Source organism: Mercenaria mercenaria, chromosome 6 (assembly GCF_021730395.1).
Source record: "Mercenaria mercenaria strain notata chromosome 6, MADL_Memer_1, whole genome shotgun sequence".
Taxonomy (NCBI): domain Eukaryota; kingdom Metazoa; phylum Mollusca; class Bivalvia; order Venerida; family Veneridae; genus Mercenaria; species Mercenaria mercenaria.
Genome location: NC_069366.1, coordinates 30,664,607 through 30,689,372, shown reverse-complemented (window position 1 = coordinate 30,689,372; position 24,766 = coordinate 30,664,607). Strand labels below are relative to the sequence as shown.

At 35.6% G+C, this 24,766-nt stretch overlaps 2 protein-coding genes across 3 annotated transcripts in view; one reads left to right on the top strand and one right to left on the bottom strand.

Annotated features, from left to right (window-relative positions):
- Positions 1-363: 363 nt before the first annotated feature.
- LOC123549269 (testis, prostate and placenta-expressed protein-like) lies at positions 364-6,303 on the top strand. The gene is made up of 6 exons (XM_045337208.2): positions 364-799; positions 2,309-2,370; positions 3,098-3,156; positions 3,480-3,627; positions 4,375-4,439; positions 4,914-6,303. The coding sequence occupies exons 1-6, from the start codon at positions 577-579 to the stop codon at positions 4,975-4,977; spliced, it is 621 nt and encodes a 206-aa protein (XP_045193143.2). The 5' UTR covers positions 364-576; the 3' UTR covers positions 4,978-6,303.
- A 3,530-nt stretch (positions 6,304-9,833) lies between these two features.
- LOC123549270 (heat shock factor protein-like) overlaps positions 9,834-24,766 on the bottom strand; it is a 49,100-nt gene continuing 34,167 nt past the window's right edge. For both annotated transcript variants that reach the window (XM_045337210.2, XM_045337209.2), the window contains 4 exons: positions 24,593-24,698; positions 22,819-22,860; positions 22,136-22,235; positions 9,834-17,639 (listed from right to left, as the gene is read on the bottom strand). In XM_045337210.2, the coding sequence (XP_045193145.2) occupies positions 17,380-17,639; positions 22,136-22,235; positions 22,819-22,860; positions 24,593-24,698 (508 nt within the window). In that variant the 3' untranslated portion in view covers positions 9,834-17,379. The remainder of the gene's footprint in view (positions 17,640-22,135; positions 22,236-22,818; positions 22,861-24,592; positions 24,699-24,766) is intronic.

Below are 24,766 nucleotides of genomic sequence, written 5' to 3'. Positions count from 1 at the left end.
ATTTATGCATACTTCTTTTGACCCTGTTTCACTGGATAAAATAAATTAGATACCAGTGTCTAGGATTTAGGAGAAACGATATAAACTGATATTGTAAATTGTAAACCGACTGTGAAATTGAAAAGGTTTAAGAGGAATATTGACTACATTTATCCGTCCATTGCTATCAAATAACAATAACATGAACGTATTAAGATCAGGTAAATGACATAACTACAAAAGAATATTATGAAAATCAATAAGGCCAATCATATGTAATTCATTATTGATATATTGTCATATTTTATGAATGAAAAGAGCGCTTTGGACAATGTGACGGAAATATCCGAAGAAATCCGATTTTCTTACGTCAACTTGTTGACCGTCGCTATTAACTACAACGCCGACCTCCCGGGTTTTAGCGGCGCGTTATATCTATTGATAAGATTTGCTTCAAGTTTCAATATATCTACCTCAGATAAATCATTTAACAGGAATTTATCTGTATTTATTTAAACAAGTAATTGATTTGTCGCGTATAAATTACATTTGTGATTTTCTTTTGCAAAGAATATTGAAAAACGCGGATTTAACAAAATGACCACCGTGGGAATCGAACCAGTGAAAGTTGAGCGGGTCAACCCGATGAATATTCCTAGCTACTCGTACCAGTACCCCTCGTTCCAGAAAGTACAGTTGGCGGCGGTGAAAGATGGGCTGTTTCATCCGAGATTACCCTCGTTCCGACGAATGGATATGGATACCGCCGGTCACAAACTTCCCGACGAGCACTGTCGGACAACAACATCTTGCGGTCCAGGTATTTATTTTTCTTTTAAAATGGTTTTTCATACTTTATTCTGAGTTATATTTAATCGATAAAAGACGGAAAAAGGAAGAGAGATTGACGCGTTTTTAAAGTATATCTAATAAATTTGCGTGAATTCTTCTATGTAATTGTTTATGTTTTAAGAACTTCGATATGTTTTCATGTTTTACCTTCTTTAAAAGATAAAGTTATTATCATTATAATTCGTATTATTATTATATCGGCTTCAGTCACTATTTCTCCTGTTATGACCTATTAGGCTATTACCCAGTACCCGAAATCTTTAAAAAAAAAAAAAAAAGAAAAAAAAGTGGTTACATCAAGAATTAAAAAAGCTGTTCCTGATAGAGCTGAGATTTTGACTCTTTTTAATATGGTTTTGAAAAGAACATAAGGAGAAATGCATAAGTTTGCCATCTATTGAAACTATTTGCATTTTGTCAAATATGTTTTAAAATTCTCCATTTGCCTATACCTTTTGTATATATTTTCAAAAGATATTTCATGTAAATATTCCGATCAATCGCCGGTACCTTTTATACACAACTGTATTGAAAAATTTTATTTCAACACTTTCAGTGAAACGAATTAAGATTTTTCTCTCAAAGTATATTCACATACATTGTTAAACCTGCCCAATACATTCTCTATTGTACTTTAAAGACATTTAATACGGCATTTAACCATATTGCTACGCTTAATCCGATAGTAGATTATCAGCCATACAAAGCCATTTTCGTAATCAATACACGAAACATGAAAAGCAAACAAAGATATGTTTGAAAAAGCCCTTTACTTGGACCATTTGCAATCAATGTTTCTCTCTAAGTAATGTGTTAAACTGATCAAACATTTATATCATGTCATAATACTACTTATTGATTCGTGCCTTTTGAGGTTTTGAACTGCTCGGGTTATGAAGCGATATTTTTTTTACTGTTATCAACCCTCGTTTATATCGTCTGCTGCACTTGTTCTGAAAATTCATTCTAAATTAATTTCTGTGTTAATGTATTTTATTCTCATTTGATTGTGCTGTAACGAGAGACATAAATATGTTATTCCCGAGTTCACGTCAATAGGAAAACCATTTATGATATCTACATGACTATTGATGGTGAGGTTTGGTGGTGCGAACACCTGACCACTGGCTTGAGTGACAGGCACATCGCACTATCCTTTTTATTGAAATGTCCATGAGCAAAATGTCGCAAAAGATTGTTGGTTTCTTCACAAGGAAGTCTGCTAGCTGCTTCTTGAATGCCGTTCGTAACTTGTTTCATGTTAAAATACGAGAATATTTTTTTCTAAGCTGACCAATATAAAAACTTACATTCCTTTAGGACTGAAACTGTTCCTTCTTGATAGTTATCCCTTTGAATTATCATTTTCTGAGCTCTTGCACATTAAATTGCATGTGATGATTTATAGTAAATGAAATAACATGGTTTTATAAAGAGGAATTGCGTAAAATGTATTATTATTATTATTATTATTTAGATGACTTCCATCGGGCCACAACAACATTGTTTGAGCCTCCAAAAAGACAGATGTCAGCATTAGTAAGTATTTTCTCTGTTGAACTAACTGCCCTATATACATGATGTAGTAAATACAATGGAAAGGTAGAAAAAATATTGACACCACCGAAAACCCGTGCCGTGACGAATTTATTTATTTCAACTTAAATTTTTACCGAAATGAAAATTGCAATTATTTGAGAAAACTTTACATAATGACAATTCGGAACAGCTGATGTGCACAGAATACCAAATGCAAACTCAAGCACAGTGTTATTTCCCTTTATTGATACATTAGATATGATTGTTTGACAATATTCCTGCGCTGAGGTTGTACCAAATGGATTTAATATATTTGTTAAGCTGTATTTAGTTACTAATATTGAAGTAAATCTGGTAAAAGTTACATTCCGACTAACTTGGTACTGTTAAACATGACAGCTTTTACCTTCCGACATACAGTTAAACCTGAGCTAAAGACCACCTCTGAACAAAAACCAGCTGGCTCTAACGACCGCTGGTACGGTTTGCATTTTTAACATTTACAGTGTATTTTAACCTGTAAATAAAAATCACCTGCCAAAAAACCGGCCACTTTTTATCTCCACCAATGGCGGTCTTTATAAACAGGTTTGTCTGTACTTAAATATGTTCTTTTATTGTGATTATAACTCTCTACGTGATTAATCTGTATATGCTCTAAGTGGGCCATGACTGTTATCTCCCTTGTAATAGGAGTGATCAAATTCCAAAATGTTTATAATTTCAGTCAATAACAGATACTGGAAAACAATTACACAGAAGTTACACAACCCCTGATGAATTAAAGTAAGCTATGTTATCAGTTGTAGATCTTATTTTTGTGTGTTTTGGATTTAAGATCAAACATAATCACGTTTAAAGAAAATTGTTATTGTAATAACTGACTTTACTGGTGTAGCTAAAACTAAGTGTTTCCTTACCGGGCCTTGAAGTTACAGCAGCCTAACAAGCTTGGCACAGAAATACTTTATAACTCTTCAAAAAGTCTACAAGACGGTAACGTTGGACGTTACGATTCAATTCGTTTTCGAACTTGCAGCGACTGATGAAATATGTATCTCGAAAAAAACATATTCCTGTACTTTAAATTAAATTCATTTTTTATACAGACGTTCTAGAACCGAATGGTCTAACTTCCTCAACCGATCACCCGAAAGGTTCAATATCCGAATTCCTGAATTGCCGTCGGAAAAAGACCAGCGTTTTGTCGGATATGCTGTGAGATATCTTAGACCAGAAGTGTCCAGGTCATGGAGGGTAAGTTCCTCTAATATTGTAGACATGACTAGCTTTGCCTTAGTACCAGTAAGGCTGGTCCAACTCGTGACGTAAATATCAATCTTTGACGGACCCTCAGGGGAGATAACTGGAGTCACGGATTGGGACTACAGTAACGTTAGCTGTTGAATCTTGTTTGTTTTCATTTAGTTTCAATTAAGGATTACATATACTTCAGTTTGATTGATTATGAAAATAGACTGTGTATCATTTGAGTAATTCTAGAATTTTCTAAGAACAAGAAGTCTGGTCGTCCGGTGTGACGGTGTTGTCGTTTCCCTCAATGGAATTGAACTCGGGGCTATTAAAGTGCATTAGTGTTGACGAGAAATCGAATTTGCAACTTGTGAATTCATAAAAAGAAGGTCCAAGTCTATTGCTAATCAGTTGGGTATTTAGTTGAGCTTACTGAAATAAAACGTCGTCAAAGGCGGACTCTAAATGGTCCAGTGTTAACACTGTTCGACTACAAATCCAAGGATCTTGAGTTCGAGACTAAAAAAGATTTACATTGGGATAAGAGGCCCGTGTATGAGTGCTTTTTACATGGCACACCAAAGAACCAGGGAAGCTTTTTATATTGGAGCATCCTCTGAATTTTCATCATCTTCCTACTAACGTTACAAACAGTCTTCTGGAGGAGTCGCCCATATGGGTTATCGGGGGCGACTAAAATACGCTAACGTCGTGTTTCCACTTGATTAAATGTTTTTTACTTCTTTTCAGTATACACTTCAACAAGACCCATCCTTAGACCAGTACGGACAGAGACCAATGCCAGCAAATGTTTTGTAAGTGTTTTTTATTCACTTTTATTGTCAGATTACTATAGAGTAATAATTGGGGCCTACTTTTAGTCGAAAAAATAACTGTTATGTTGCTTCCTGAGAATCTATTTACTAGTGATACTGAAATTGTAGTTAATTTTTAATGACAGCAAATAGGCATCTATAAACAAAGGCGAATATCAGGACAAGTTCGTATGCAATTTATATTAGTTGTTTAAACTTAATGTACAGGTCGTAGCATGTTTTTTTCTCTTTATAATCTTATTTAATTAGCGTGTATAATACGATTATATAGCAAACTTGATTTACAATTTTCGAAGAAATCTGGGACGGTAATTCATGCGGACAGTTAAGACACTATTATAGACGGAATCAAATATATGTGCATCCAGGATTTTTAATTCTATTGAGAAATCAGGGGCAGGTAACTCAAGACGCGTTCAGGATCTATATTTACATTTATCATGTTTATTTCAGTGCTCGGTACAGAGACACATACCCACAGTACAGCAGGAACATTGCTTCCGAGGCCTGGAGATAATCGAACAAACAAAACAATTTTTCATAAAGTCATTATTGTCAAAAAATAAATCGAATCTTGAAAAAAAACTGAGTGTTCTTTGTTAAACTGGACAGAATCAATTTTGATAGGATATATGGATGTGTAGGTACAAACATATTGTCTATTTTTGTGATAATATAAGAACTGAATGATATGTGGATATGCAAACTTACGTACAAGTAATAATATTGAAAATGAATTTATATTTATTGTGTGCGATTATGGTATCGGATAAACAGTAAACCTGTCAGTTCGAGTGAATGTGAATACAACGTATGTATACAAAGTGTGAAAAAAACAACATGTTCAATATGTAGATCTAAGCACTATTTTCTTCAGGCTGCTTTCGGAAAATATGTTAGCTCCAAGCAACAAGAAGACCTTTGTGATTTCTAAATTTATCAAGAATTGCGCTGTGTATTTTGCCTATGTATTTTATTTCCTTTTCTTTAATACCTGTTTCGAAAAGAACAGGAAATTGCATTTATGCCAGACATTTATCAGATAAATAAATGCTTTAATCATTTCGTCTAATATAGATAGAGGGAAAAACTCTATCCGCAGTTACATAATCTTTAACCTTTCTCGGAGATAAGACGAACATTTCGAAAGCCTTTTTTCGACTTAAAAGGGATCACATTCGACTTATAAGTGAGCACATTCAACTTATAAAGGGGAACATTAGATGATGCCTCTTGTTTTCTGTTTCGCATATTTTATGTTTGTCTTGTTAGGTTTCTTTTTTCGTTATTTTTGTCGTTAAAGAGGGTACATTTCCTTACAGTCAGTATTAAAGTTTGCAGTTCTATAGCAGACACTTACAACAGTATTTAGATATAAATGTAGGAGGCTTGAACCACGGTACTATATACTAGTACACACTTTTTAATAGACTTTTTGACTTATTCGTATTCCAAATATCTACGTAGACGTGTTGTATTATTTTCTTAGAAACAATTCAGACGATCATTTGGAAAGTGAACTACACTTAAGCTGCTGCTTGTTTTTAACAATGATTCATTTCGTCGCCAAATAGTACCATAAAGTATTCCAAAAATGAGGCCCCTTCCTATCTGTGATAAATGCATTATATTTTGTTATTTTATTATAGTTTCTTTGTTGATTTATCTATCCTGTAGTCAACGCTCTTTATCAGTATTAAAACAGTTTCTCGTTGTTTTCCACGTTATATTGTTGTACAGTATTATTTTGTTAGAAATATTTTAAGTGCGTGTATACTTTCTAGTACTTTTTATACAAAAAGTATTATTTCAATTTTGAGCTCAGTAAAATTCTTGAAATATACATAGCGTTTTGTTTTGTTTATACAATGTACATCTTCAAAATATTTTCAAGCAAAGATTTATTCGCAGTTACATATTTTTATTGTTGAATTATTCCTTTCAAGTAGAGAATCAGACAAAACTGGTTCTGCTTTTAACCTCAACAAAACAGTCACTTTGAACTTTAGTTGGTGCTTTTTACTTCGAAATATATTACCACCTAAAGTCCGAGTTTACAGTTACCAATTAGCGCGAAATGCCTAAAGAAGAACCGGACTTTCCCGCATGAAAACTTTGCAGTACTTCGACCAATTAACCCAACTGAAGAACCCGACTTCCCCATATGAAAGGTAGACAGTTTAGCGCATGAGACACTCATGATTTGGCTTGTGCCTGTATTTGTTACATGAGTGGACGCAGTGGCCTAGTGGTAACACAGTCTGACTACAAAACCAGGGATCGTAAGTTTGAGCACCCGCTCATCCGGCTTAAACTGCTAACTTTGGTATAAGAGTCCCGTGTGTGGGCGCTTTACAGCTGGCACGCTAAAGAACAAGGGAAACTTCTGGAAATGGAGTTTTGACCAACATATACCCAAAACAATTAATATGGCTAATCTAATTACCAAAGACAAGCCAGCCATCCTATAATGTTTAACAAATGTGAGTCCAATCACTCTCTAACCAAAAAAACCCAATAGTCTACAGACTGACGGACTGACAATGAGCAAAACCAAAAATGCCATCCCTTCTTCAAGCGGGGCATAAAAAAAGTCCTTCCAATCAAACTGTTGACACACATTGAAGAATGTATTTCAAAACTTCAACTTCTGTAGAGCCTTTCATAATTCTAAGACATCAAATCGGATAATAGGCAAAACGTTTTTCAAACCATCTATGTTAAAAAGGGACATAATTCATATCAATATATAAGCTAGAGCTAAAACATGCAGTGTTATATAATCTGGTTATGCCTAAGACATTTCGGGAGTTAATTAAATAGAGCAAAACCAGTTAATCTCCGCTTCAAAATGTATAACACAACCCTTAATAACAGCAGAATGGGACAGGGCTGTAAAACTGGGCATCAGAATTTGTTCCGGTCGTATTTGTGCGAGTGATGACTGGGGAAGAGGATACTTGGAAACAAGTTACTTACAAGAAAATAATCAGAGTGGAGGGGTGAGGTGGATACGGGGAGGGGAGGGGCCAGGGTGTGACATGTCCTGTGAACCACTGACCTCAGAATCAATAAGGATCTTCCTGAAGTGGAAATTGCTCTTTGTGTGAAAGACTTTTCGACTTAGGGCCAAGAAACAAAAGAAAAAGCATAAATTAAGTTTGGTCCCTCTGACCTTGACAAATGAGTAACTGACCCTAAATTAGACAGGGATGCTTCTCTAGTTACCCTTAGTCATTGTGTAAAAGCTTACACTTTGAATACCATTTTCAGTTTCCAGGACCCAGAGCCCTTGACCTTTGACCTACTGATCCCAAAATCATGGGAATTATCCTAAATTCTTGCTTTAAGTTAGTCATCTTGTAAAGTTTGTTGTCCTTGTGTTAATTTTGATTTGTTAAAGTTTGGTTTGTAGTCATACCAACACAATGTAGGTAATAATAAGAACACTTTTGATCACAGAGGAAGGACTCAGGTGGAAAGCCATAGCCGTTATAATTTATCACATGTTTGGCGTCATAGGAGTGAAATAAAGCCACTACAAAAATGTGGTGTAACAATAGTGTAATAAAGCTTTGATGTTGATGACGTTTTAAATATAGGAGACGTTGGTTGAAGTAACTTGGTCTATAACAGGTAAAGAAAGAAGAAATTTTGATGTTTCAACAGGAAAAGATTACATGTGATAACAAGGAGCTGTGTTCAATAAACGCTCGATACAAAGCAAGTCCAAAACGAGGTCAAGGTCAAACTGAGGTCAGGTGATGTTTGAAGATGAGGAATGGTCACAGGTTATATCTGTATTAGTATCAATTCATTCTTGTAAGCGGTATTATTCTAGACGAAACGGTCCCATTTGGTTATCCAAGAGATGGCCCATATAAAGAAACCTAAGTCCAAAATGAGGTCAAGGTCAAGGTCAAACTGAGGTCAGGTGATGTTTGAAGATGAGGAATGGTCACAGGTTACATCTGTATTAGTATCAATTCATTCTTGTAAGCGGTATTAATGCTAGACAAAACAGTCCCATCTGGTTAACCAAGAGATGGCCATATAAAGCAACCTAAGTCCAAAATGAGGTCAAGGTCAAGGTCAAACTGAGGTCAGGTGATGTTTGAAGATGAGGAATGGTCACAGGTTACATCTGTATTAGTATCAATTCATTCTTGTAAGCGGTATTGATGCTAGACGAAACGGTCCCATTTGGTTAACCAAGAGATAGCCCATATAAAGCAACCTAAGTCCAAAATGAGGTCAAGGTCAAGGTCAAACTGAGGTCAGGTGATGTCTGAAGATGGGGAATGGTCACAGGTTACATCTGCATTAGTATCAAGTCATTCTAGTAAGGGGTATTGATGCTAGACGAAACGGTCCCATTTGGTTAACCTCGTACGGACAGACGGACGAACGAACGGACGGACGGACAGGACGATCACTATATGCCTCCCGCATCAGTAGATGCCGGGGGCATAAAAAGAATATTACATTTGTGTCTTGAATTTATTAAACTTACAGAGCCTTGCATTTTATTATTTTATTCACGAGTTTAATGAATTCAAAAGACACTCATGTAATATTCTTTATGACTTTAAGAGTCCTGAAACTATTTTAAGTCTCCTGGTCACTGTGACCTTGACCTTTGATATACTGATCGCAAAAGCAATAGGAATATCTCTAATAGCTAATAAATTTCAAGAAGTAGAGCTAAGAAGAGGGTCACAATGGCCTCTATCTCTCACCTGAATTTCAATTGGTGGTAATTTGGGTGGATATTTGAAAGACTTTGGTAGGGGGTCACCCTAGGAACATCTGTGTGAAACTATTTTTAAATTCAGGCCAGCAGTTTCAGAGAAGATTTTAACAGTTTTCCATAAAGCCATACAAAGAAAAGTAAGCCAGTCCTAATGCAGTCATGTTTTTTAACAAAACAGAATGATATCTGAAGGAATTTGATGATAGTGAAACAAGGAGCATTGTGGTGAAATTATTTTGAATTTTGGCCAGTATTTCAGAGAATATTTTTAAACTTTCCCTCACAGCCATAGAGTAAAAGCTAGCCCCAGCCCCTGGTGACCATGTATTAAATAAGGATTATATGAAGTGATCTGGTAGGTAAGCCAAGGAATATTTCTGTGAAAATATTTCGAATCAGGAAAGCAGTTTCTGAAAGTTTTAAAATTTCTCATTTTGGATGCCATAGCAATTCCCGTGTAGTTTGGCTGAAAGTTGCTTAGAAGTTTTGGAAATGCCCTTAAATGAAATTGTAGATAAAGGGCAGAAGACATCAAACGATCCTCAAAGCTCACCATGAACACTTTGTGCTCATGTGAGCTAAAAGTCATTAGAATCAACACATAAACACTCAACTAATAAAAGTAGTCATATTTTTATTTTAAATCCATCGTACAAGAACACGTATCAACTGGACACTTTCTTCAAAGATTTTATTCCCAGATGATATTTTTCCAGTACTATTTGCATTTATTAAAGAACTAGTCATGGCCAAAACAGTAAAAAACAATGTCAGTAATTTTAAACTCAACCCCTATAGTAACCAAGGTATTCTTGTTCATAAATATATCTTAACCAATAACAAATAAAACACCTCCACATCAAAACCAATAGTATACCACAAAAAAAATATAGTATTTCAGTGTGCAGTAAAACTCGAAGACAACAAAACTACTGTCACAGATATATACCGGTAGAACCAATTTTTAATCCCAAATTTTGAACTTCTCTGTTCTACGTTAAAATCAACTAATATAGTTACCAGTAATTCGCTCAGAACAAAAACTTAGTAATAAAGAATGAACTTTCAAGTCCGGAAGTAATAAGTATTAAAGTAGCAAGGTACTTACTTAAACTATTTCCAGCTATAATGTTTCAAACCATATCATATGCAAAATGTTTTAAATCAGTGAGATCGCTATACTATTACCATAGTTAAACTGTATCCAGGCCATTTATTACATGATAAAAGAAATTAAAGTCACCTTGCAAGCGCAATATTTTATCAACATACACATTATCCAACAGGTCTGCATTGCTACAACAGTTCAATCTTAGTTTCTTTTTTTTTTCTACGTCTCTTAATATTATTTTTAAAACTGACACTGTATTAGATTCTTCATCTGTGGTTTTGTTTGTTTGTTTTGGGTTTAATGCCGTTTTTCAACAGTATTTCAGTCATGTAACGGCGGGCAGTTAACCTAACCAGCATTCCTGGATTTTGTACCAGTACAAACCTGTTCTCTGCAAGTAACTGCCAACTTCCCCACATTAATCAGAGGTGGAGGACTAATGATTTCAGACACAATGTCGTTTATTCTTCATCTGTGGTACTGGCCCTCAAACGACAGCCTCACACATGTACCTTGGCTTAAATGCATGGCCAAAAACACATTATTAACATGATAGTACAATAACTGCATAATACAAATATCGGCACTAAAACTATCCCATATATTTTTATAATGTACATATCAACAAAAACGTATCCTACAACAACTCTATAACTTCAATGTGATATAATTCATAAAAATTCACAAATATTCAACAGGTAAACATACCAATAAAAATATAATTTAATGGAACATGAGAATAATGGAAGTCACTGTAATATACTGTATAGCGTCGGTAGTTTTTAAGGAAATACCCACTACATTAGCTTAGAAACAGAAATCATCTTTCACTTTTATTTTTATTTTGTTGGGTTTAACGTTGCACCGACACAATCACAGGTCATATGGCGACTTTCCAGCTTTGATGGTGGAGGAAGACCCCAGATGCCCGTCCGTGCATTATTTCGTCACGAGCGGGCACCTGAGTAGAACCACCGACCTTCCGTAAGCCAGCTGGATGGCTTCCTCACATGAAGAATTCAACGCCCCGAGTGAGGCTCGAACCCACATCGATGAGGGGCAAGTGATTTGAAGTCAGCGACCTTAACCACTCGGCCACGGAGGCCCCTCTTTCACTTTTAATCAGTGTTCAACTGGTAACATAGCATTATGGTACTGGCATCTCATATCAAACAAAAGTAGCACTAAACAGTGGTAAATGAAATTCTTTACCTGACTCACATTCAATGCAAATCCTGGAACTTAATCTACATCCATTACCGCAATTCAGTGTTACCGGTTGAACACAGTCTTAATATACATGAGAGAAACTGAAATATCATCAAAGTCATGATATCTTAAAGACTTTAACAATATACCAAGAGGGTCATTGACCCTAAAGCGCTCACCTGTGTACAAGGCTTCAAGTGTGTTTGTATAAGTACAGAGTCAGGTTTCTTCTATGTTAGCCTATATTATATACATGTCACACACACTTGAACCTAGGGCAATAATTTAAACAATTATGGTAGACATTACAAATCTCATATCACACACCAAATATCAAGGCTCTAGCTATTATTGATTCAGAGAAGAAAAGTGACCACGCCCCCGGCAGCCATGTTTTTTGACGAATCAGAATAATTTGAACAATCTTGGTAGAGGGTCACACAAGGACCATTTGTGTAAAATTATTCTAAAATCGGGCAAGCAGTTTCACACATGAAGATTTTTAAAGTTTCCACTATATACATATAGGGAAAAGTGACCATGCCCTCTGGCGGCAATGTTTTTTGATGAATCGGAATAATTTGAACAATCTTGGTAGAGGGTCACACAAGGACCATTTGTGTAAAATTATTCTAAAATCAGGCCAGCAGTTTCACATATTTAAGAAGATTTTTAAAGTTTCCACTATATACATATAGGGAAAAGTGACCGCGCCCTCTGGTGGCAATGTTTTTTGCGAATCAAAATAATTTGAACAATCTTGGTAGAGGGTCACACAAGGACCATTTATGTACAATTATTCTAAAATCGGGCAAGCAGTTTCATACAAGAAGACTTTTAAAGTTTCCACTATATACATATAGGGAAAAGTGACCGCGCCCATTAGCGACCATTTTTTTTGATGAATCGAAATAATTTGAACAATCTTTGTAGAGGGTGACATAAGGACCATTTGTGTGAAATTATTTCAAAATCGGACCATCGGTTTAGGTGGAGATGTTGTTTTAAGTTTTTCTATTTTTAGCTCTGGCAGCCCCTATATGCAACCAAGCAAAACCGTTTGAAAATTTTGGTAGATGACCACCCAAGGAACATCATGGCCAAGTTTCATCAAAATCCATTCAGTGGTTTTGGAGGAGATGTCGTTTAAACATAAATGTTGACGACGGACGACTTGACGCACGCATGCACACACGATGGACACAGCGTGATCACAATACCTCATCATGAGCACTTTGTGCTCAGGTGAGCTAAAAATCAGACTACATTTACAAATGTCTCTCACTAAATTGTACAAGACCACTTGTCAACAACGATTTATAATCAATCAACGATTTATAATCAATCTATAACAACAAAATATAGCAACCAATTCATATTACAGATCATTCAAGTTTCAGTCCTTATAGCACATTTTATTTACATTCATTCACAACAGTCATTTTAATATAGTAAAACTCTGGTTGCCACAGGCCACAAGGGAATGAACAAAATGAGTTGTGCAATATAAGAAACAAGAGTGTCATTGACCCTAAAGCGCTCACCTGTGTACAAGGCTTCAAGTGTGTTTGTATAAGTACATAGTTAGGTTTCTTCTTTGTAAGCCTATATTATATACATGTCACACACACTTTTGAACCTAGGGCAATAATTTGAAAAATTACAGTAGACATTACAAATCTGATATCATTTTATTTTTACCTTAGGGCAATAATTTGGACAAGTATGGTATACATAAAGAGAAAAGTCATGGAAAAGTCCAAGGAACATCTATGCCAAGTTTCATCAAAATCCATTCAGTGGTTATGGAGATGTCTTTTAAACACAATTGTTGACGACGGATGACTTGACGCACGACGGACACAGCGTGATCACAATAGCTCACCCTGAGCAATGCTCAGGTGAGCTAAAAATTTGGTTATATCACATGCATTTAAATAATTGTCTGGCGTTAAATAAAATAAAACTTAGCACACTGTCTGTAAAAACAGACAATGCTGCATATCAGAGCACTAACCATATCTATTTTTGTTCACTTTAAAAGTATTTATGGGTTATAAAATGGGTTATGTTACAGCAATTAATTAATCTACACAGTGCCTTAAGGATTCTGCACCAGTACTGACTCGTTCTGTCGCACATACATGTGAAGGAGAAGATAACTTTAATGACTACAAACTTACTGTATTGTTTTGAATCACAATGAAAAATTGGACATTTTTTCAACATTTTTCATATATTCAGGTGGTCTTCTGCACTTAAACACACTACATACCAATAAACACTTGTTGTAAGTGTAGCAAAGATACATGGTTAAATGCACCCAAAGTTTCATTTGAGAAAATATGATTTAGACTTTTGTTCAAAGTTCATGAGCTAGTAGGTTTGATAGATATTAATATAGAAAATATATCTGTGCCACGCCATGAGAAAACCAACATAGTGGCTTTGCGACCAGCATGGATCCAGACCAGCCTGCGCATCTGCAGAGTCTGGTCAGGATCCATGCTGTTCGCTAACAGTTTCTCTAATTGCAATAGGCTTTGAAAGTGAACAGCGTGGATGCGCAGGCTGGTCTGGATCCATGCTGGTCGCAAAGCCACAATGTTGGTTTTTTGATGGCGTGGCCCATTTTATATGCTGCATACACAGATTAGGAGCAAGAAAAAATATGTAAGGGGCTTCTTCATATTTAATAAATAAGCAATATGGAAAGAAATGAATATAATGTCTCTGCCCCTACTTTGTTCACTCTTCAAAACAAAGATGGTCACGATCGTTCTACATCATTCTCATGAGTTCAAATTTGCTTTAACAGTTCTGGAAGAGGGCCACACAAAGAAATAGGACCAGTGATTTCTGACTAGAGTAATTTTCAGAATTCTTCGCTATATATGACAATGGGGGTGGTTGGACGGATGATGATGATAACTTACAACATAATGAGCCATTAAGAATACAATAACAAAAACTTTTTTTTTTGTGGAGGTGCTTATATAAATGTTGGCAGAGGTGTAGGGAGAGGTGACAAGGACGTGATACTAAAAGTTAGACAAGAATAAGAACCACAAGAAACTAAAAGAAAAACCAGTATCTTCATGTTTTCGGTGGTGGGGGTTACGAGTGGGCTTTGAGGACTTTGGTTCTAGTTGGTTTTGAATTCAGCTTCATTTTTCGATACCATTTCAGTTATGTAAAGGTGGACAGTTAACATTACAAGTGTTCCTGGACCACACATGGAACATTCTGGTGAATTTTGATTAAAATTGTCTTGTTGGTTTAGAAAGAGATGTATCTTTAAAGAAACTGTGGACGACGAATGAACAAATCTTAAAATTTTCTTTTTTAAATGTTTCACAAATGTATGCATTTTTGCTCTGATGACATAAAAAACATATTGGCATGCAAGTGCAGAATGTATGAACATACTTGAGAGCATATCAAAGGCAACATTTACATCTTGCTTAACTAAGAAATAATTATCAATGCACAATTTCAATGGACGCAATTATATAACAAGTACATTTTTTCCCCAATAGCAATAACAATTATAATGAAGTCTCCTGCAAAAAGTAGTTCTATACTGTTTAAAATAAATAAAAATGACATCTTATCAATTCTACAAAAATGCATTTCAAACAAATTAAAGTAAATCAGTTATTTCCTACAACTATGTTGAAATTATGTTAAAAATCAGCACTTTCAGCAGTTTTGAATAATGGCACTATTTTTTTTGTCATTTCAGTAAGCTTCAGTAATAAGACTCTACCAAATAGTGTCAACTGACAAAATATATAATATGAGCCACGCCATGGGAAAACCAACATAGTGGCTTTGCGACCAGCATGGATCCAGACCAGCCTGCACATCCGCGCAGTCTGGTCAGGATCCATGCTGTTCGTTAACGGTTTCTCCAATTGCAATATACTTTGAAAGCGAACAGCATGGATCCTGACCAGACTGCGCAGATGTGCAGGCTGGTCTGGATCCATGCTGGTCGCAAAGCCACTATGTTGGTTTTCTCATGGCACAACTCATACGTTATTTTTCAATCAATTACAGTATTCTAATTACAGAAGAATCCATTTTTTCACTTCCTTTTTGTGTTTATGGTATATTAAGAGACCATTTTTGTTAACAGACCAGGTAGGGAATCTTATTTATATACATCCAAATTATATTGTATACCAAATACATGAAATAAAGTCCTTTGTGTCAGAGACAAATGGCTTGAACGTCAACTTTGTCTCTTTTTATTAAGTTGAAGTACTTTTACATCAATGACAAAATGTTAATGGAAAAATACTTGAAGCAAATACATGTACTCTCAGATACAAAATGTTTCCTTCTATACAATAAATAACGCACATTCTTAATTGTACAAAAACAACAAACTCAGTAAATATTTATATATGTATATATATATATATTTTTTAATCACACTAACACATTTCTGTTGTAAGTATTGCCATGATATAGACAAGGCTTATTCTATAAAAGTAACAAAACAGGCATAATTTCAGGATACAGCCTATAAACACCGCCATCCCACCACACTCTAAAAAAAAAAAAACCAACAGAAATCAAAAGTTGTTTTTTTCTGATTCCCCAAACTTTTCTTCAAATGGAAATTACAACCACAACATCTTCATTTGCAGGCCAAATACTGTAAAATCATTTAATTTCGTGGGCAAAAAATTTCGTGGTTTTGGTCAAAACGGCAATTTCGTGGGGATATGTATTCGTGGATTTCAACTTTTGAACATAAAATGAATGGAAATTTTGCTTGTTCCTTGGGATTAAATTTCGTGGATTGACTCAACTACGAAATCCACGAAAATTAGTCCCCCACGAATACTAATGATTTCACAATAAATCAAATGGCAAAAATTCATCCTTAAAAGGCATCTGTTCACTGCTGAGAATTATGACACTAATCACTGCCTGAGCAACTACACAAACAGAGATTTTCTCAGAAAGTTACTCAATTAGAAAGTGTTTTTTGTCATAACTCCCAGCAGTGAGAAATTTAACTGAGCCGTGTCATGAGAAAACCAACATAGTGGCTTTGCGACCAGCATGGATCCAGACCAGCCTGCGCATCCGCGCAGTCTGGTCAGGATCCATGCTGTTCGCTAACAGTTTCTCTAATTCCAATAGGCTTTGAAAGTGAACAGCATGGATCCTGACCAGACTGGCTGGTCTGGATCCATGCTGGTCGCAAAGCCACTATGTTGGTTTTCCCATGGCACAGCTCAATTATAATTATCCGTAATTAACAAAATCAAATTTTATTGCTTTGCAATGGTAACATGTTAGATAATTGATTACGTTTTATCAAACAAAAGCTCCTTTTTATTATAGCTGTACAGATGCATATTTACAATGACAGAGTATCGGAGAATGTATAAACATACAGTTACGTCATTCACTATAATGGAACATGTACTTTAACCCTTACCATGCTAAATTTCTACAATGAACTTTTCCATCTTTCAATTTGGACAGTACCATTAACAGTTAAAAGGGGTGCATACCAAAAAGATACTGACTGAATGGCGAACAGTACAGGTCATGATCAGACTGCACTGGTCGCAAAGGCAGAATCAATCTTGTCCAGCATGATATGGGTTAAAGTTACATAAAATTTCATTTTCCATCTAAAAATCATACAAATTGGAAAGAAGCTTTGTAAACATCAAAACCTTGTCAAGACATAAAAAAAAACAGTTTTTCTACTGAACTGCTTAATCGAATCCAATGTTGTTCACAAGACATACAAAATTTCCACCCACAAAATCTGTACCTTTGAAAATGAATGATTATAATATGAGCATATTTACAGTCTAATCAATGGTCTCAAAAATCAAAGGTGTATCGAGACTTGTGGAGGGTTCCTCCTCATCCGAGTTTGACGCTACAGGATTTGTGTTGATAAACGACATCGGATCAATAATGTTCTCGGCCGGCTCTGATATTTCCGGTAATTTGAGAGGTCCTGGTGTCACAACCGAATCTTTGGGCGAATCATTGTCAATAAAATCCGACAGGTCTGCGATATGTGCCAGAAAATTGTCTGATGGCTGGAACTGTACTAACTCATTACCTGGTGTGGTGAAAAAATAAACGTTAATAGTTAATTTAAACTAAAATACATGTATATCTATTTTACATCCAATGTTGAGTCTTACTATTTTACATCAAGATAAATAAAATCCCCTTAATTGATATCTGAAAAAAAAAAATATAAATATACTCTACTACTGCTTCAATTTGTTTTTTTTTCACGCATTTTTGCCTTTATTTCCCCCTATATTTCCAGCACTTTTGCCATTTCCCCATATTTCCAGCACTTTAGCCATTTTCCCCCTATATTTCCAGCACTTTTGCCTGTTTTCCTATAATTCCAGCACTTTTGCCATTTTCCCCATATTTCCAGCACTTTTGCCATTTTCCCCCCTATAATTCCAGCACTTTTGCCATTTTCCCCATATTTCCAGCACTTTTGCCATCCCCCCCCCCCCCATATTTCAGCACTTTTGCCTGTTTTCCTATAATTCCAGCACTTGCCCCCCTATATTTCCAGCACTCCCCCCCCTTATATTTCCTGCACTTTTGCCTCCCCCCCCCCCTATATTTCCAGCACTTTTGCCTTTTCCTCCCTATATTTACAGCACTTTTGCCATTTTCCCTATATTTCCAGCACTTTTGCCATTCCCCCCACCACCCCTATATTTCCAGCACTTTTGCATTTTCCCCTATATTTCCAGCACTTTTGCCTTTTCCCCCCTATATTTACAGCACTTTTGCCATTTTCCCTATATTTCCAGCACTTTTGCCATTCCCCCCCACCCCTATATTTCCAGCACTTTTGCCTCCCCCACCCCTATATTTCCAGCATTTTTGCCATTTTCCCTATATTTCCAGCACTTTTGCCCCCTCCCCCATATTTTCAGCACTTTTGCCTTTTCCCTATATTTCCAGTGCCTTTTCCCCCTATATTTCCAGCACTTCTGCCTTTTCCCCCTAGATTTACAGCACTTTTGCCTTTTCCCCCTATATTTACAGAACTTTTGTCTATAGACAGCAGGCTGTACTACTGACATTAGAGTCTCCAGTATTACACTCTATCTGTGCACAAATCTAACAATTAAACAAATTTAATCAAATGTGTCCTGTATTAAAAATGAAAGCAAAAAAGTATGCAGCTAAATGACAACAATAATATAAATATTTTCAACAAAACACTAATCATAGGCATCCACAACTTTTAACAGTAACAGTGGCAACTAAATGCACCCTGTTAAAGAGGCATTTAGCAAACATTATTTTGTTCCCTTGCAAGCAATTCCACAATTAGTCATAGGTCAGTTACTGCTGATGAGGTAGTCATAGGTCAGTTACTGCTGATGAGATAGTCATAGGTCAGTTACTGCTGATGAGGTAGTCATAGGTCAGTTACTGCTGATGAGGTAGTCATAGGTCAGTTACTGCTGATGAGGTAGTCATAGGTCAGTTACTGTTGATGAGGTAGTCATAGATCAGTTACTGCTGATGAGGTAGTCATAGGTCAGTTACTGCTGATGAGGTAGTCATAGGTCAGTTACTGCTGATGAGGTAGTCATAGATCAGTTACTGCTGATGAGGTAGTCATAGGTCAGTTACTGCTGATGAGGTAGTCATAGATCAGTTGCTGCTGATGAGGTAGTCATAGGTCAGCTACTGCTGATGAGGATCTCAGTAGCAAAGCAGCAATACCAGAAACTCTTCATTTATAATTACAATATCCATGTATGTTTTACTTATGATCCTTGTTAACAATAAGTTCTATTCATAAGTAACTGTAATACATTACCTTTGTTAACAGATCCATCAGTTTTTTTTTTTTTTGTTGGATTTTAATACACATCAACAAAATTTTATGTTAGATGATGACTGTCTAGATTTTACTGGCAAAGGGAGATCTTTAGTATACCTTCAGGCATTATTCGAGGTATGGGCGGGCACCTAGGTAGAACCACCAATCCTCCTTTAGCCAGCAGGATGGCTTCCTCACATAGAAGAATTCTACACCCTAAGCAAGTTTGAAACCAATTTATACTCGACATCACTAATCTCGCGTCATCACTAATTTCGCGGTATTTGAGTTGCGCCACCTACATGGTGTTTACATGTCAAGTTCGTGACCTATTTTACGCATGCTAGCGGAAAATGTTCTTACCTGCAGTTACCTTGCTAAATACCTGTCAATATTTATTAAAATCGTATTTTTCACATATCTGTTGCAAAAATAAAACAAGAGGGCCATGATGGCCCTATATCGCTCACTTGTTATCATTGCACTTGAGGACAAGAAGGTCCTCAGAAAAAATATCTGAAGTCCAAAGGACAGTAACAACAAAGGGAAGAAATTTAACCAAAAAGAAAAAAAAATTCTTACAAGGTACAGATATGTCAAAATACACCTAAAAATTGGAGGTACCATCCATGCTGTACCACAGAAAAGTGGTCTCGGTTTTTCCCTACGGTCAATAATAAAAAAGTTACTAAATATAAGCTATTTATAGTAACGTAAAAGGAAAGTAATTAAAAAAGAAAATATTGTAAGTGAACAAAAGAAGGATCTGCCAAATAAATCTGTTGACATAAATGAAATTTCGGATCAGTATCTTCATTAGTTACGAAGATATTCCCATTTTAATTTCAAATAAAGGGAGGTAATTTGACATAAAATCAGTCCATAGTTATCTACCCTGATTGGCTCAGTCCAACTAATGACAATAATGAAATTTCAAATAAGTCCTATAAGTACTTACTGATATAAATCCATTTTGATTACAATCAGGGGAGGTAATCAGATATAAAATAACTCTGGAACCTACGCTTGGATCTGATTTGTCATGAAATCCAAGAATTATTGTTGTTGAAGTTATTTTGGAAGTTTGTATCAAATAAAACCATAAATGAAGTCTCTATATGGCTGTAAAAGCCAAAACAGCCAATTTTGGATGTTTAAGGGGCCATAACTCTGGAACCCATGAAGAAATCTGGCCAGTTCAAGAAAGTAACCAAGATCTTGTGGTGATACAAGTTGTGTGCAAGTTTGGTTAAAATCAAATCATAAATGAAGCTGCTATTGTGCAGACAAGGTCAAAATAGCTAATTTTGGCCCTTTCAGGGGCCATAACTCTGGAACCCATTATGGGATCTGGCCGGTTCAATTAAGGAATCAAGATCTTATGGTGACACAAGTTTTGTGCAAGTTTGATTAAATTCGAATCATAAATAAAGCTGCTATTGTGCAGACAAGGTCAAAATAGCTAATTCTGGCCCTTTCAGGGGTCATAACTCTGGAACCCATAATGGAATCTCGCTGGTTCAAGAAAGGAACCAAGATCTTATGGTGATACAAGTTGTGTGCCAGTTTGGTACAAATCAAATCATAAATAAAGCTGCTATTGTGCAGACAAGGTCAAAATAGCTAATTTTGGCCCTTTCAGGGGCCATAACTCTGAAACCCATAATGGGATCTGGCCAGTTCAAGAAAGGAACCGAGATCTTATGGTGATACAAGTTGTGTGCAAGTTTGGTTAAAATAAAATCATAAATAAAAACACTATCGTGCAGACAAGAATTTGTTGACGGACGCACGCACGGACGGACTGACGACGGACGAAGGGGGATCACAAAAGCTCACCTTGTCACTATGTGACAGGTGAGCTAAAAAAATCCATTAATTAAGCAGATATCTGCAATGTTTACAAGTTCGTCTACCAGCTGATCGGCATTTGTCCTCATTAATTATGCAAATTAAGTCCTGCCCATAGGTTGGAGAACATCAAATTTTACGTAACATCCCCCAGCTAGACAAAAATGAATGAAATATCAGTATTAGGCGAAACATCAAAACGTCTAAACTCAATGGATTTCAAGGGGGATGAGGGGATGGGGGCCCCGTGACCATCTCCTCAAAATACTCCCATGATATTTAGCAGTGAATTGGAACATGTTAGATAAGTATCAGATAGAAAATATTCAGTAATACTACAATTCTTAGGCTCCGATACATTATAACCACGACCGTGACCTTGTGGTTTACTTGCAAAATTTCTGGTGTGTCCACTGCACAGAGAATATTTTCGATAGTGCCAATGTAAACAGTTCAAATAAAATGTTTAAACTGGCGTTTAATGGCTTTTGAGTGTTCCTGTTAGTTTGACTTAGATAGCTTTTCAATGTTTGAATAATATTTAGTGTTTTTTAACCTATGATAGTTTGATTGCCACAATTGTTGACCTATACCGCGAAATTAGTGATGTGACGTCACACGATGACAATGGCTTGACTATTGTTGTTCAAAGTGCACATGGACGTTCCTTGAATGATATCCGATTCATTTTTACACAGTAATTGATGCATATGACATGAAATATTGTGGTAAAGACAAGAAATACTCTATGTTGTTTCTTGTGCCGCGACAATACAGATGGACGGTATAGTGTTGTGGAACTCGGCCAAAGAAGCACCATCTCTTCCATTATCGACAAGCTGCTAATATTTTAATACATGTAGTTATTCTAACGATGAAATAAATAGCTTTACCCATTATGGTGTTATGATCTGTTGTTGATGATGATGTTGTTGCAGTCGATGGGATTGCAAGGTTGTTCTGTCCTCCATCTTTCTCCAAGTCATCCAATAACTGCAAATATTTCAAAAGTACTGTGAAGTTGAAAAAATTCACAAGGGATTCATTTTTACTACATTTGATGTCTGTATTTGTTAGAATAAATACTCATGAAAAAGATGCTTTTTATATATCTAACCCTATATGTTTCACCAGATGGCCATATATCGCGCATATTCTACCTTGCAAAACAATACTAATTTTAAACATATGAAACTTTTAGTTTCCAAAATTATCTGATGTTACAGCAGTGAATTAATCAAATTTATACTCAAATACTTCAAATCTTATGACAGCAGAAGAAAACTCAAGGTTCACTACCACATATCACTTCAGACTCCAGCATACACCTGGATAGAACAGCTGATTGTCGGACAGCAACCCCAATGGCTTCCTCACATGATAAAAGACGACAGACACCCTTAGTGTTTTTTTTTTTAACCCGAACAGAACAATGTTTCAAATGACAGTGACACAATATAGTGTATCTCATTTAAGCCATGCTGCCAAACATTCAAATATTATCAACCAAGCTTTGTGCTCATATACCTTTTTGACCCCTTAACTTAATGTATCATCTTTGACACAGCATACTTACATTTTCAACATTAACAGGTAAGTTCATGTCGGAGTTAAACAGCTGAAATAATACACAAGCTATTTATAGCAATGGTATATACATGCATTTCACCAGGAAAAAAATGCTAGCCTATGGTCCAGTAACAATATCATGAGTCATCAACATAGTAAAATATAGTGACTGTATTAATGACTAGCTGATTTGGGCTTTGTGGTGTGGTGCACCAACACAGTACAGGCTATATAGTGCCCAAACAGGACTACAAATTTTTGGTTTCACATCTCATTTACATCGAAATAAAAACAAGAGATTTAGTATTACAAAGTGTTCAATCCTTATCAATTGCCATGCAAGGGTAAGACAGTGGTCCCAATTTTTTCATACACAAATTCTCCCAAAACCACACAAATCTTTTGTAAATCTCAAGCACAGTCCAGATGAAATTATAGAAATCTCAGGCACTATCCAACTGATTTTTTTAGAAATTTGAGGCACAGTCCAGACAATTTTTTAAACATCTCAGGCACAGTCTAAATGAATTTTCAGAAATCTTACAAAAGTAGTAATATCATATTCTTGTATGTCCATCTGTTAAGTGTATACTGACTGATAAGAAGTGTATAATGAATACACAATTTAATTCAAAGCTAGAATTTCTACACAAAATTTTGCTCTGTTACTTTTAACTTGATGACACACATATATTCAAATATAAATGCAGTCATTCAGATAGCTTCCACCAATATATCATATTCAGAGCAACAACACCATTACATGCAAGAAACCAGTTTCATATGTCCCTATAGGCTATTACTAATCCAATTTGGTTTGTTATTACAATTGATTTCCACTTTATTTACATATTAACATGTTAATGTAAAAGTCAAGCAAAACTATTAACAATTACCCTTTACAAACCTAATCCAATCACCTAAACTCATAATTTGACACCAAGGATCTTGCTAGAACAACCTTACTTAGGGATTACTTGCTTATACATATATAAATTATCTCATGTCAACAACCTGAACCTTTTCAAAAAAGAATTCTACAGTAAAATACTGACCCTTTTGAGGCTTTCAATCAGAATTTATAATTCACTGTAAAGTATTAACTCACATGCCAGCCCTAAATCTGAACCTGGCTTAAACCTGGCTTAAACAAACTTGTTAGCTACTGCATGTATATGTGATGACTTAAAACTTTGGACAAGAGGATTTTTAAAACCTTTATCGGGTTTTTCAACTGCCCTATTTATGTTATATATACCTGAAAATTGAATATGGATTCTGACTGACAATATCTAGTAACTGTGCAATATTCTGGACTTTGGGCAATAAGTTTGGCTGCAAGCCATTCAGTAAATGTTTTATTACAGGACACCAAAAATAAATTTTTCTATTTTTTTTCTTCGGGTTTTAACTTTAGCCCAACATAATTTTAGAACTGAGCTACAGACTGGCAAATAGCACAAACTGTGGTCTGTCGATGCATTACAGGACTCCTTAAATAAGTCGCCAGTCCATAGCTATATAACCAGTCTATATTCAACACATATCTTCTGAGCTAATAAGTCCAAAGTTTAAACATAAAACTGCGAAAAATAATTTTTTATGTCATGTAATAAAACATTTACTGAACGACTTGCCAGTCAATAGTGAAAACTACTGGCTGCCAAGTCATTCAATAAATGTATACTTTATAATGCACATTTTTTCAATATCAAAGTTACTGCAAATGAGCTTATTTTATACTTTTATACTATATAAACCAGATAGAGGCTGGAACTTACAGTGAGTAGAGTACTGGGATCAAAGTTATACTGGCTGCTACTCAACATTTCTTTTAAACCATCAATATCTTCTTGCATGTGATCCAACTGGCCGGATAAATCAGTTCTGTAATAAACAATACGTACATGTCAATCTAATATTCAAATAATATGAATGTAAAGATAAAATTATGG

Coding starts and splice junctions, on each gene's coding strand:
- LOC123549269 (XM_045337208.2), top strand. CDS start 577: ATGACCACCGTGGGAATCGAACCAGTGAAAGTTGAGCGGGTCAACCCG. Junction 2,371..3,097: donor AAAGACAGATGTCAGCATTA/GTAAGTATTTTC, acceptor TTATAATTTCAG/TCAATAACAGATACTGGAAA. Junction 3,628..4,374: donor AAGTGTCCAGGTCATGGAGG/GTAAGTTCCTCT, acceptor ACTTCTTTTCAG/TATACACTTCAACAAGACCC.